Source organism: Mustelus asterias, chromosome 2 (genome assembly GCF_964213995.1).
Source record: "Mustelus asterias chromosome 2, sMusAst1.hap1.1, whole genome shotgun sequence".
In the NCBI taxonomy this organism is placed as follows: domain Eukaryota; kingdom Metazoa; phylum Chordata; class Chondrichthyes; order Carcharhiniformes; family Triakidae; genus Mustelus; species Mustelus asterias.
Genome location: NC_135802.1, coordinates 12,962,123 through 12,975,504, shown reverse-complemented (window position 1 = coordinate 12,975,504; position 13,382 = coordinate 12,962,123). Strand labels below are relative to the sequence as shown.

Here is a 13,382-nt window from a genome sequence, read left to right as displayed (position 1 = left end):
CCGTTGTCGTGGTCAGCTCTCAATTCAAGGATGATGTCTACTTGGGTTGCAAGCTTCTGTCACGGGTCCTCTTGAGGCTGAGCAGGCTGATCCTTGACCCACAGATCTTCAGGCACATGGCACAGGACATCCCACGGGGCGTGGGATTGGGAGTGCAGGATTGGCTTCTTTTTCCTTCCTTCTCTATTGCCACTCTGTCTTATCATTAAGATGTTGGGACTTGAAGTTTGATGGACAAGTCATCACAATTGGTAGCAAGCTCCTCTCAAGGTAATTCTCAAGTGGAGTCAGTGTCATAATGCAGGAAATGCGGCAGCTAATTCGAGCACAGCAAACTCCCACAAACAACAGTGATGGCGAGATTAGTTGATGCTGACTGAGGGATAAATACTGACCATGTCACTACTTTTAATGATTTGTCTACCTGCATGTCCCTGGATTCCTTTGCTCCTCTACCCCATCTAGACACTTATCCAAACTGTTTGTGTCATTATTTTTCCTTTAAAAAGCTTCACCATGTCACACTTGCCTGTGTTGAAATTCCTTGGCCAACATGGCCCACTTTGCAAGTTCATTTGTTTTGGTTTACATTGTCACAATCTTTCTTGGTGTAAACTACACTCCTCAGTATGGTGCCATCTACATATTTTAAAACTGTACTCCTAATTCCCAGGTCCAAATCATTGATGTAAGTGTTGAACGACAAATGGTCCCAGCTGGGGTCCCTGTGGAATATACTGCAAGATTCCACTTACCTTCTCATTGAGTGGGAAACCAGGAACTCATCCTGCCAAGCCTTGCGAGTTTCAGTACATGCGTGGAACAGGAATAAACTGCACATACTGAGCACAGCATTGAGTTCTCCCGGCGCCTGTGTGAAGAATAAAGGGTGCAAATCCTAGATTGTGACCCAGGAGTGCAGCACCATAATAGGAGAAATGGTCCAGACAGGAAATGGGGAGAGGTCCCACAGGGAGTCCCAGAGAGGGGAAACAGGGAGAGGATCCCCCGGGGAGTCCCAGAGAGGGGAAGGGGGAGAGGTCCCACAGGGAGTCCCAGAGAGGGGGAAACGGGGAGAGGTCCCACAGGGAGTCCCAGAGAGGGGAAACGGGGAGAGGTCCCACAGAGTGTTACAGACAGGGAGAGATCCCAGTTCAGCCGAGAGAAAAGAGAACATAACTAGAGGCGAGATGAGATTGCAAGTCTGAGAGATGTGCCGTCATGGAGGCAGAGTGACCGTTTAAGAGGCTTCCAAGGCTAAACTAAATCTTCGAAGATGAAGGCTGGAATCCCTTGTGAGAGAGATGGAGTTTCAATGAGATTGGTTGATTTAGTGTTTACTGATATTTGTGGGTTGCTAAGAAATCCGAGAGATCAAAGTTGCTATTTGTGTAGTGCGGTGTGTTCAACAACAGTTTGTATGTTTAATTTGCATTGACCTCATTAACACTGAATTTTATAGTGCAAGAGATAATGCAAGTTGCTTTTATCTTTCTGACCTTGTTTATTGTGTGGAATCTTGGTCATTATTCACTCAACAAACGTCTTGGATTCACAAACTTTGTCTTCTTTAAACAAAAAAATCACTGGTCCCCAGCCAGATTGTACCAAAAGCTTGACACTTGGACCATAACACAATTTGGAGGCTCTTAATGGGTTTCAAATCTGGTACTGGTAAATAGTGGTATAGTACTGCATTCTCACAGCAGCAGGGATCCGGGTTCCATTCCCGGCTTGGGTCACTGTCTGTGTGGAGTCTGCACGTTCTCCCCATGTCTGCGTGGGTTTCCTCTGGGTGCTCCGGTTTCTTCCACAGTCCAAAAGACATGCTGGTTAGGTGCTTTGGCCATGCTAAATTCTCCCTCAGTGTACCTGAACAGGCGCCGGAGTGTGGCGACTAGGGGATTTTCACAGTAACTTCATTGCAGTGTTAATGTACACTAATAAACTAAAAAATACTAGTGCTTGCCGAGGTTAAGATTGATAAGTTTTTCAGTGACTTTTACTATATTTATTGAAAGGTAGAATGGCTTTCTCAATGGCTATGACTTTTCTGGAGAGGAAACTCTCATCTTGGAGTGATTCAGGTTAATCACATTAGCAGAAATGCTGAAGATAAAAGCAGGGGCTAGAAAAGCAGACATAATTGAGGTAAAACCACAGCATTTGAAATCTGAAGAAATACACAGCTGGAGTTAGATGGAACTCAGTTGCAGATGAAGCAGCTCGAGAGGGAAAGAAAGCAGAAACTTGAAAAAGAGGAAAAAATGAGCAAAATAAATGGAAATGAGAAAGCTTGAACTTGAACACCGGAGAGGTGTTAGCAAGGGAGTAAAGAGATAAGGGATAGAGTGCTTCAAAAAGAGAAATATATCTGACAGTATGGACTGGCTAAAGAAAAGTTTTGGTTCAAGAGAAGCTTCCCCCATCAATAAGTATGATAGTGTAGAAAAAAGTGATGTAAAGAAACTAATGTGCTTCAATTACTGTAAGAATGAAAAGGGGAACCGGTGGATGTATTGTACTTAAGATTTCCAGAAGGCATTTGATAAAGTGCCACATCAAAGGTTATTGTAGAAAATAAAAGCTCATGGTGTAGCACGTAACATATTGGCATGGATTGAATATTGGCTGGCTAACGGGAAGTAGAGAGTAGGCATAAATAGGTATCTTTTTGTAGTAAGATATAATGAGTGGTGTGCTGGGACCTCAACTGTTTACAATTTTTATAAATGACTTGGATGAAGGGATGGTTGCCAAATTTGCTGATGACACAAGGTAGGTAGGAAAATAAGTAGTGAAAAGAATATAAGGAGGCTACGTAAATATTTGCGGTCAGAAAAAGAAATGGCAAATGGAATATAACGTGGAAAAATGTGAACTTGTCCATTTTGGGAGGAAGAATAAAAGAAGCATATTATCTCAATGATGAGAGATTGAAGAGCTCCGAGATAGAGGGATCTGGGTGATCTAGTGCACAAGTATGCCGGTACAGCAAGTTATTCGGAAAGCTAACAGATTATTTGTTGCGAGGGGAAATGAATACAAAAGTAGGGAGGTTGTGTTTCAGTTCTACTGAGCACTAGTGGGGCCACATCTGGAGTGCTGTGTACTGTCATCTCATTTAAGGACGTCAATGTATTGGAAGCAATTCAGAGAAGGTTTATCAGACTAATACCTGGAATGGGTGGGTCGTCTTATGAGGAAAGGTTGGACAGGTTAGGCTTGTATTCACTGGAATTTAGAAGACTAAGAGGTGACTTGATTGTAATATGTAAGATCCAGAGAGGACTTGTCTGGGTGGATATGAAAGGCTGTTTCCTCTTGTGGGAGAATCTAAAATTCATGGGTCAATGTTTAAAAATAAGGGGGTGCAAATTTAAAATGAAGATGAGGCGAAGTATTTTCTCTCATAGGGTTGAGAGTCTTTGGAACTCTCTTCCTGAAAACGTGGTGGAAGCAGACTCTTTGAATATTTTTAAAGCAAAGGTAGACAGATTCTAGCAATGGGGTAAGCAAGGGGGGGGGGGGGGGAAGGTAAGCAGGATGCAGGTTTGGAGGTTACGATCAGATCAACCATCATATTAGATGGTGGAACAGGTTCATGGGCCGAATGACCTACTCCTGCTCCTTGTTTGTAAGACAGGGCATGGAAAAGCAAATTGTTGGAAGCTAAATCAGTGTCAGTAACAGGGATGTCTAAGGACTCTTCGTGAAAAGCTGTACCAGTAAAGGAAAAGGGTGGGAAAGCAGTGGCAATGACAGAATTGAAAAGTGTTCTCTCAAAACCTGCTCAAAAGGAGGATATGGCTCAAGATAGTCAAGGGACTTCCTCATTGAATACTGCTAAAGCGAGGCAGGTTCTTCGAGGTAATAAAGATTTTGTCTCAAACTGAGAAGTGTTCCCTTACTCTTCCAACACAAGTAAACAACTTAATAATTTGAGAGCAACTATGGCATATTAGTGATTGATAGTGGCTAAGATGATATGATTGGTGTTCCAGATACTTTGATGAAAGAGAAGGGTGGTCATTATGGGACTTACAAACCTGTTCCCTTGCTTAAGTTTGTAAACAGAATCGTTGTGTTGAGAATTGTTCTTGGGTTACTCATGGAAGGGATAGACTTTTTACTGGGTAATGATTGGGCAAATTTGAAATTTTTACCACCTCAGGGGTTGAGGAAGCAAGTTGATAATGAAAGGAACCAAATTTTTGCAGGAGGAGCATCCTGAACTGTTCCCTGATTGTGTGGTAGCGAGAGCCCAAGCTTGTAAGGTTAGACAGGTTGAAGTGGAAAAGCCACATGCTGAGGACCAAGAAAAGTTACTAGCAGAAATGCACAAACGTCAAAGGCTGCATGAGGAATTAGGCTCGAAGGAAAAAACTAATCAACATGGAGAACCAACTTTCACACACAAAAAATAATTTGCTAATTAAAAATAACTGGTGAGAACATTGGACTGTAGAACACTTGAAATGTCTAAATGGTAAACTTGTAGGAGCAAATTCAACAAAGATAGATCTTCAATTGATAGCTGATGAACTTCAAGTATCAGAAGTCTCTATTTGAGGATGAAAAATGTCTTGAACAAGAAAAGTAATAGATGCGTCAGAACAGTTGGTTGAATGCAGAATTAAAAATGAAGACCGATGAATTACTGGAATTTTGTCATGAAAGAAGCAATGAAATTCTTGAACTCAAATGCAATCTGGGGAATGGGAAAGAGGAGGTGTGTAGCATGGAAGACTAGAAATGCAGATCCGGAAATTTTTAAGAAACAGATCGAGGTTCTGATGAGTAAATTGAAAGAATCTAAAGGAACAGTCAGCAACCAAGGAAAAATTCTGAAATGAATGAATACCCACACGGAGTTAAGCTTGGATAAAAATTCTAAAGATGATTCCGAAACAAAGGCAACAGAACTCATCTGATCAGTTGATAAACAATGAAAATATTAACCAACTGAAAAGAACAGCACCAACCACCATTGCAGAGAGATCATTCTCTTCACGACACATAGACCCATTCCTTAAAATCTTCCCATGCATGTACAGAAGGAGGAACAACTACCCTTTCACTTCTTCTGTGCCCACTATCATCATCAGTTGTCCCGCGAGTCAAGGATGACATCCTGACGTCCAATCAGGGTAGCAGATTTCTGTCATGGGTCTTCATGTGACAGATCAGGCTAATTCTCGATCCACAGGTCTTTGGCACATTAGACAAGATGTCCCACGAGCGAATGGGATCTGGACTGCAGGATTTGGCTTCATTTTCTGCATCATCATTAAGATGTTGGGACTCACAAGCGTGATGCAGGTTGATGGATGAATTGCCCCCATTCTGAATGGTTGGTAGCAAGCTCCTGCCAGTCAGTGTCAATTCTGCTGCACTTCAAAGCGAGCTTCAGTGTGTCTTTGGAGACAGAAAGAGAGTTAGCGTTTCAAGTCCATGTAACTCTTTCTCGGAATGTTAATTCGGTTTCTCTCTCCACAGATACGGCCAAGCTTGTTGCGTTTTTCCAGCATTTTCTTTTCATTTCAGATTTCCAGCAGCTGCAGTATTTTGTCTTTATTTTAGTGTCGGTAATAAATCTACGATTTCCATTTAGACTGCCTCTGGAAGTTTCTGTCTTGCTAACATCCAGTTTTGTTGCACTAGTATTCCTTTTATTCATTTTCTGCCTCCCACTTTTTTTTCTTTCTTCATTTTTTTTTATTCATTCATGGGACAAGGGGTGTCGCTGACTGGCCAACGTTTATTGCCCATACCTAGTTGCCTGAGGGCAGTTGAGAGTCAACCACATTGCTGTGGCTCTGGAGTCACATGTAGGCCAGACCAGGTAAGAACGGCAGATTTCTTTCCCTAAAGGACATCAGTGAACTAGATGGGTTCTTCCACCGCTCCCTTGGGCTCTGGGCTGAGTTTTACTTGCCCCTGTTTCCTGCAAGGGGTGGGGGTGGGTCGGTACGTAAAATGGCACTGGTACCCATCCCATTCCCATAATGAACAATATTATTCAGCCTTCTGTCCATGCAGGAAACCTTTATCTCTCTTACTTCTTCCAGTTCTGATGAAAAGTCACTGCCCTGAAACATCAACTCTGCTCCTCTCCCCACGGAGGCTGCCTGACCTGTTGGGCATTTTCAGCATCCTCGAGGTTTTAGTAATTAGTATAGACCCAGTTTAATCCTATATTTCTTGTAAAATCAATTAAGATTGAGGAAAGGCCGAGGGCGCTGAGGTTGATTCAGCTCCTCAGAAAGGGATGAATCAGAGGCATTTGAATTAGAGGCAAAATATGCGAAGATTGTGGTAAGCTCCAAGTTGGTTGACAACAATTTTTTAAAAATACAAGGTGCAAACCACGCTTTTATTATAATGAAAGAATTTATTTTTCAGGAATTAGACAGTAACTCCTGACTACACTATACACTAAGCAATACATAAATGACAGATATAGACTGTTAATTGTAGCACCTATGGACATAATCTTCCTTTAAACCACAAGACTACAACATTCTACATTAATGCTATGTACACAAGATAACTAAGACGCTGTGTTTATGTAGTAAAATATAGAATTAACATACTTATGACTGATACACAAATTTGATTTTAATTTTTTTTCTTAAACCTAATGCTTTACTAAATGGGCCAAGCTAAATTTTGGCCTTATATCCACCGAATATTAACTGTAGTATTTCCCCCCCATTCAACAAGCTGTACAACACTACCTGAATCAGGCAGTACTACGCAGCCATCTACATCAATACAATCTCGCTTCAAAAGAAAATCTCTCCGCAAGAAAGTGGAATAACTACAGTATGAAGCAGTGTTTATTTTCCCCCTCGTCTGTGGTCCTTTGGAGGAAGGAGTATTAGGGATAAGGTGCAAGATTTCATTGTAAATACAGCTTACCTAAATGAAGCTTATGAATCAATTCACCCATGATTTTATTTTGTACAGCAAAAGTAACATTCACTGCGAGATAAGGATGTCAACAAAGGGTTAAAAGGCTCCAATTCAATGTTAACCTTGTTTGCGGTTAACCCCTCCTTCTCAAACTCGGAACATAACAACAGCCTTTAAACATTTTTATTTAAGAACAAAATAACTCCATGAACATAGCTGGAGACCAAACCTTTACTCAATACAGCTCAGGAGTTTGCCAGGCCAAAGCACATGAAGTTCTTCCATAATAAATGGAATAAATACACAGCCTCAACAAGTGGGATGGGTTCTGGGAGTTGTTGCAATTGGAACTAGTGCTTAATGCATTTTCAAAAAACACTTGTGGCAAAAACGTGATGCTCACAGGTAACAGCTCTAATAAAACTAATGTAATCCTCTCACAGGAGTCAACTGAGACTCACAAAGCTGCAGTTTGATAGACTGCACTTGGGTACAATACATAATTTGCCTGCATGGTTTTCTCTGGCTTTGGAATGCCCTATGGCTATTGTTTTTTTAGCATAGAATTGAATGCTACAAGAAATTGATTTTATATATATATATATTGCAGGGAATTAATAAGTTCAATAAAGTGAAGGCTACTAAAGGAAGCACAGAATCTCACCAGCCACTCCCTTTAGCTGACATGTGACTATGCGATATATTTTTATATATAAATGAAAGATGAATGTTGCATGCAAATTAAATTTCAGTATCTGAAGGAAAAGGAACAGGAAATTGATTCACATTGTACCACTTTGTGCAAACGATCTGACTAATCCCCTTCGATTATAGCTTTGTCCTGAATGGCAAACTTGGGAGGAAAATTTGCAGTCACAGTGGTGGCTCCTACAGTAGGCCGACATCCCACTACCTCGCGCTGCACTGCTGTGACGGAGGGATCCAGTACGGTTTGTGTGCTAATGGACAGCCGAGGGCTCCTATGTTAGAGCAGTAAATTCCAATTAAAGGTTGGCAAAAAGCGCTGAATTATCAATACTGAAAATAAGCATCAGATGCCCATCCCATGGGTTGCTATTGCTTAAAGGTGCAGTCATCCTTTTTCTCTATGATGAGCAAAATAGGCAGAATTCCAAAGTATCAAAAAGGTTTAATATTAAAAAAGTCCTATGTCTTTACAATAATCAACTTCTTATTTTTATTTAATATTTTAAACTCTGTATCCGATAAGAGCACATTAAAAATACTGTGATGCTTAACTGACACTTTTCCTCCTTGTCTCTGTACAATGACAAATACTGCACGTTAAATTCTGTGAAGAAAAATTGCGTGAGACTTAACAGTGCACTTGCAAACATACTTTGCTCTGCTGTTACTTACCATTAAACATAGTAATGATTCCTCTAAAATCTGCAGTTCAGAAACAGAAAATTTCTTCCCCCACTACCTGGTGCAAAATAGTGATTTATATTATTAAAGCAGCCGATAGGTACATCAATTAAATCAAGTAATTATTCCTGATCAATTATTTCCTTAGAAATTATATTTTTTAAAAACTTGCTTCATGACTCAATTAGCCGGTGTTAAGGGCGGGTCAAGCGAGAGGAGGGAGATTTAATAATTGCACAAGGATTAAGCTGTGGCAGGGACGCAGTGTAGTGTACACTTGATTCAGCTAAATATCATTCTGAAAACTAAGGCCTCTTGCAGGCCCTGTAGGGAGTAATTACTGCAGCTTTAGCTGGACTCAAAAGTCAGATAAATGAGATTACCCACAACTCTCCTCTTAATAATGCTTTAAAATCTAGATTAGTGTTCAAGTTTAAAGGGATGCGATTATCTTTTACTCCAGTAGAACTGAAGTAGATTAAAATGGCACCATGTGAAAACGGTTCAGTTATTGGGGGCCACTCGTCTGAAAAGAGCTACATGTGAAAAGTCCCCACAACCCAGAGAGTTGTATTAAATAGATGACTTTTCTGGTTAAGGTACTTGAAGCAGCAGCAGTACCAGGTTCACCAATGGAAGGCTGCATCATCCTGTTCTCCTCTTTCAATCCTTCTTTGTACACCTTTCAGAGGCACACCATTTTTGAAAGTCAAGGTGCCACAGACAAACTGGACTCTGTGACAGGAAGGATGCTGCAGCAATACAGTTCATACCCTTGGATTCACTGGCCAGCCCAACCTGAACAGTTACTGGAAGGGTTACCTCATCAAACACCGGTCTTGCACCTCTCAACCCTCAATCACAAGTGTTCTTTTGTGCTGGACCCCAACTATACTGGATCTCTGCCAATAAAAAGGCCCTTAGTCAGTGGGAAATTAATCAAGGAAGGTTGAATCCTAGATTAGTGATGTATTGATCAAGGCACTATCTGAAACACTCACAGAAGTACGTATTGAAATTCTTGCATCAGAGTGTGAGCCAATGACGTAGCTGGCTTGCCTATTGTCCCTTAGCTCCAGACACACAAGAGAAGCCCCAATTCTGGTACCATATCACATTTAATTTGACCAGACTTTACAGCTAAGCCTATCCATGGTTTAGATGACTGAATTTCAGCTACATTTTAGGATGGCAGCAGGTGGAGGCATAGAATCGTCTCGGTGCTGTGTAACTATATCTACTACTGCAATCCTGTCTATCCCAAGCTTTGCAACTGTGTACTTGAGTCCTTTAAGGCAACTATTTGCAAGAGAGCTTCATCTCATCTTTCCTTTTCCCCCTGGATCTTCAAAGGTTTAAGGCCAATGAACAGAACAAAAGCCCTCACTCCAGTTGCAACTTTAAGCACATTTACCAATATTTCTTGTTGCTGAGATTTTAACATCCTGATGCACCTTGCCTGACCTCTTCTGCCAGCTGCATTCAGACCTGTCCAACACGCTCATTCATGTTTGGCGTAGTGCAGAATTACTCCATTTCCTCCAGAACAACGCTAACCAGTTTCATTACAACTATTAAGCTTCAAGCTCTCCTGGTCAGTTCTGAGAGAACGATTGGAACAGTCCGTTCTTCAAATGTTAAAAGAAAAAGTTTGCTTCTGCGTTTATTAACTCTGCTTTCCTATTAAAAAGCCACAGTGTTCATGATCATCAAGTGCTAACTTGGTCCTCCAAAGAAACAAAAGGTTCCCCAAAGACATCCACAAACTTTGGAGGCAAAACGGACAGTAAAGGAGAACTGGGGTAGGTGGTGGTGGGAAGCAGCTCTTTTACAATCCACCCAGATCCCTACCCCCAGACTCCTAACTGCCTGACAGAGAAGTCCTACTTACTGTGACTGATCTCATCAGTCTCCCACTCTTTGGTTTCTGTAATTAGCCACAAGCTGGAGCCCCTCGGTTCCATTGATTCTCATCCTCTCACTTCAGTTGCTTCTGCGGTAAGCCATGCAGTCCATGGTAAAACAAACACTGTTCCGGTTCACTCATCGGACACGACAATGGCTGTTAAAACGTCAAGTCTATTAGGCGCGCTGCAGTAAATGGTTAAACTTGCTACACACAAGCACAGCTTGCTTTACTTAACTAAACACTTGTTAAAAAAATAGCAGGTTACAGTTTGGAGACTCAAAAAGATGGGGAGAGGGAGGGGAGGGGGGCATGGGAAGGGGAAGAATCCCACATTACCTTGCTTGTTAAGTATATCATGAACACATTTGCTCTCTAGTTGCACTCTGCATTAAATCTGTACACATCCTTCTTGCATTATATGCTGCAGGGATATTTGCGTTCAATAATGCTAACACACAAGTCTTTTTTAGTGAGAGCGGTTTAAGTCTATGGATGCCTTTAAAAGTAGTTCAGACTACTTGGTAATAGCCTTTAGTCCTATATGACATTAAAAAAACAAAAATCCTTTGTCTACATCCTTACTGTAAATAATACATCAAAATAGTTTTTTGTTACATAAATCAATCATGATTTTTTTCAAGGTTGTTTGACTCTTAGTCCCCCTCCGTTAAGTATGCCCCCTTTGGTTATGTTCCTTCCAGGTAACAGAATATATTCAGCGTCACACCCGGTGTGCGCTTCTGACTGTTTGCTACAGTCATTTGTCTCTTCTTTCGTTTGGAGTGAAAACCCCCCCACAAAGCCATTCAATTGTTGTTGGCATTTATCCGTCCAGCTGGAAAGAGGGGAGGTGGCGGCGGGAGGTGTGGGGGAGGGGGGAGAGTCGGAGGGAGGGAGTGGAGGAGAGGCAGAGGGAGGGAGTGAGGATGCGATTGGGGATGGGAGATGAGGGGGTTGCTGGAGTTAGGTGGTGTGGCGGAGGTGAGGCTCAGGGGGTTGCTGTCTGCGGTGATGGGGTTGGTGACCCGGAAACACTTCTCCTTGTGCGCCTTGAGCATGTTGGAGAAGCGGAAGCGCTGGCCGCAGACATCGCATGGGTACGGCTTCTCGCCCGTGTGCGTCCGACGATGCCGCTTCATGTTTGGCCGACTGGTGAAGCTCTTGCCGCAGATTTCACAGATATACGGTTTCTCCCCTGGAAACAAAGTAAAGATTCAATTTTGAGTTTAAACTCAGCAATTAATGATTAAGGAATAAACATCCAACCTGCAACTCTGAGTTACTACTACCAGAGAATGATAGTATTGTAGTTCTGTTATTGGAATAATAATAGAGAGAACCTAGGATGACAGAATGATGCTGAGCAGGAGGAAGCCACTTGGACCATCATAGCAGAGGCAGCTTTTGAAAGGTTACCCAATTAGTCCCACTCCCCTATTATTCCCCCTAGTCCTGTACATGTTTTCCTGTGTTTCTGTGAACATGAGTAAAGACCTCTCCATGGCAGTTAAAAAAAAAAGCTAGGAATGAAAAGTAAGTATCAGTAAAAGTGGCCAGGAAGTTGGCAGAGTGTTAGAAACATTTAACTGATTCACTAATGTCCTTTGGTGTGCAATCAGACTTGTGTATAAACCAGATCAGGTAAGAAGGGCAAGTTTCCTTCACTAAAGAGGCAGACATGTAACTGCTCTCTAAAGTTGTACGCTATTACTAGAGGTTCAAAGGTGGTTTACCACTAGTTTATCAAGGCACTTGCGATGGACAATAAATGCTGGCCTTGCTAATGATGCCCACGTCCCAGGGATTAGCAATGAAAAATGAACCATCTAATGCAATTAAACAAAGCTGGATCCGAAGAAATCATGAAGACAGACCAGAAGCAGCAGGTCTCTGGATTTGCTGGTACTCATGCTGTGGAGATGCCGGCGTTGGACTGGGGTAAACGCAGTAAGAAGTTTAACAACACCAGGTTAAAGTCCAACAGGTTTATTTGGTAGCAAAAGCCACAAGCTTTCGGAGCCTTAAGCCCCTTCTTCAGGTGAGTGGGAATTCTGTTCACAAACAGGGCTTATAAAGAGACAAACTCAATTTACGCTGCAGGAAAGGATGTCCCGAGGCATGGTACATTGGGGAAACCATGCAGACGCTGCGACAACGGATGAATGAACACCGTTCGACAATCACCAGGCAAGACTGTTCTCTTCCTGTTGGGGAGCACTTCAGCGGTCACGGGCATTCGGCCTCTGATATTCGGGTAAGCGTTCTCCAAGGCAGCCTTCACGACACACGACGACGCAGAGTCGCGGAGCAGAAACTGATAGCCAAGTTCCACACATGAGGATGGCCTCAACTGGGATATTGGGTTCCTCGGGTGGATGGAGCTATTACAAGGGGGCATAACTATAGGGTTCGTGGTGGGAGATATAGGAAGGATATCAGAGGTAGGTTCTTTACGCAGAGACTGGTTGGGGTGTGGAATGGACTGCCTGCAGTGATAGTGGAGTCAGACACTTTAGGAACATTTAAGCGGTTATTGGATAGGCACATGGAGCACACCAGGATGATAGGGAGTGGGATAGCTTGATCTTGGTTTCAGATAAAGCTCGGCACAAGATCGTGGGCCGAAGGGCCTGTTCTGTGCTGTACTGTTCTATGTCACACTATCTGTAATCCCCACAGCTTGCCTGGACCTGCAGAGTCTCACTGGCTGTCCTGTCTGGAGACAATACACATCTCTTTAACCTGTCTTAATGCTCTCTCCACTCACATTGTTTGTACCTTTAAGACTTGATTAGCTGTAAGTATTCGCATTCCAACCATTATTCTGTAAATTGAGTTTGTGTCTTTATATGCCCTGTTTGTGAACAGAATTCCCACTCACCTGAAGAAGGGGCTTAAGGCTCCGAAAGCTTGTGGCTTTTGCTACCAAATAAACCTGTTGGACTTTAACCTGGTGTTGTTAAACTTCTTACTGTGTTTACTGGTACTCAACATTGAAGAGTTCAGCATGGTGACTTGGTGAGTGGAAGATTTCTGATGAAACAGCACTTAGAAGTCATAAATCACCTCTTGTCATGATCCAATATTGCAGAGTTAATTATAAATTACACAATGACACAGCACAGAATGAAATCATTTGGCTCATCATGCCTATGCAGTATTTTTG

General features: G+C 42.2%; 1 protein-coding gene across 4 annotated transcripts in view; it reads right to left on the bottom strand.

Moving 5' to 3' along the window:
* Positions 1–5,729: 5,729 nt before the first annotated feature.
* Positions 5,730–13,382, bottom strand: part of zbtb47b (zinc finger and BTB domain containing 47b) — a 271,167-nt gene continuing 263,514 nt past the window's right edge. For all 4 annotated transcript variants that reach the window (XM_078231490.1, XM_078231486.1, XM_078231502.1 and 1 more), the window contains exon 6: positions 5,730–11,411. In XM_078231490.1, coding sequence (XP_078087616.1) covers positions 11,023–11,411 — 389 coding nt within the window. In that variant the 3' untranslated portion in view covers positions 5,730–11,022. The remainder of the gene's footprint in view (positions 11,412–13,382) is intronic.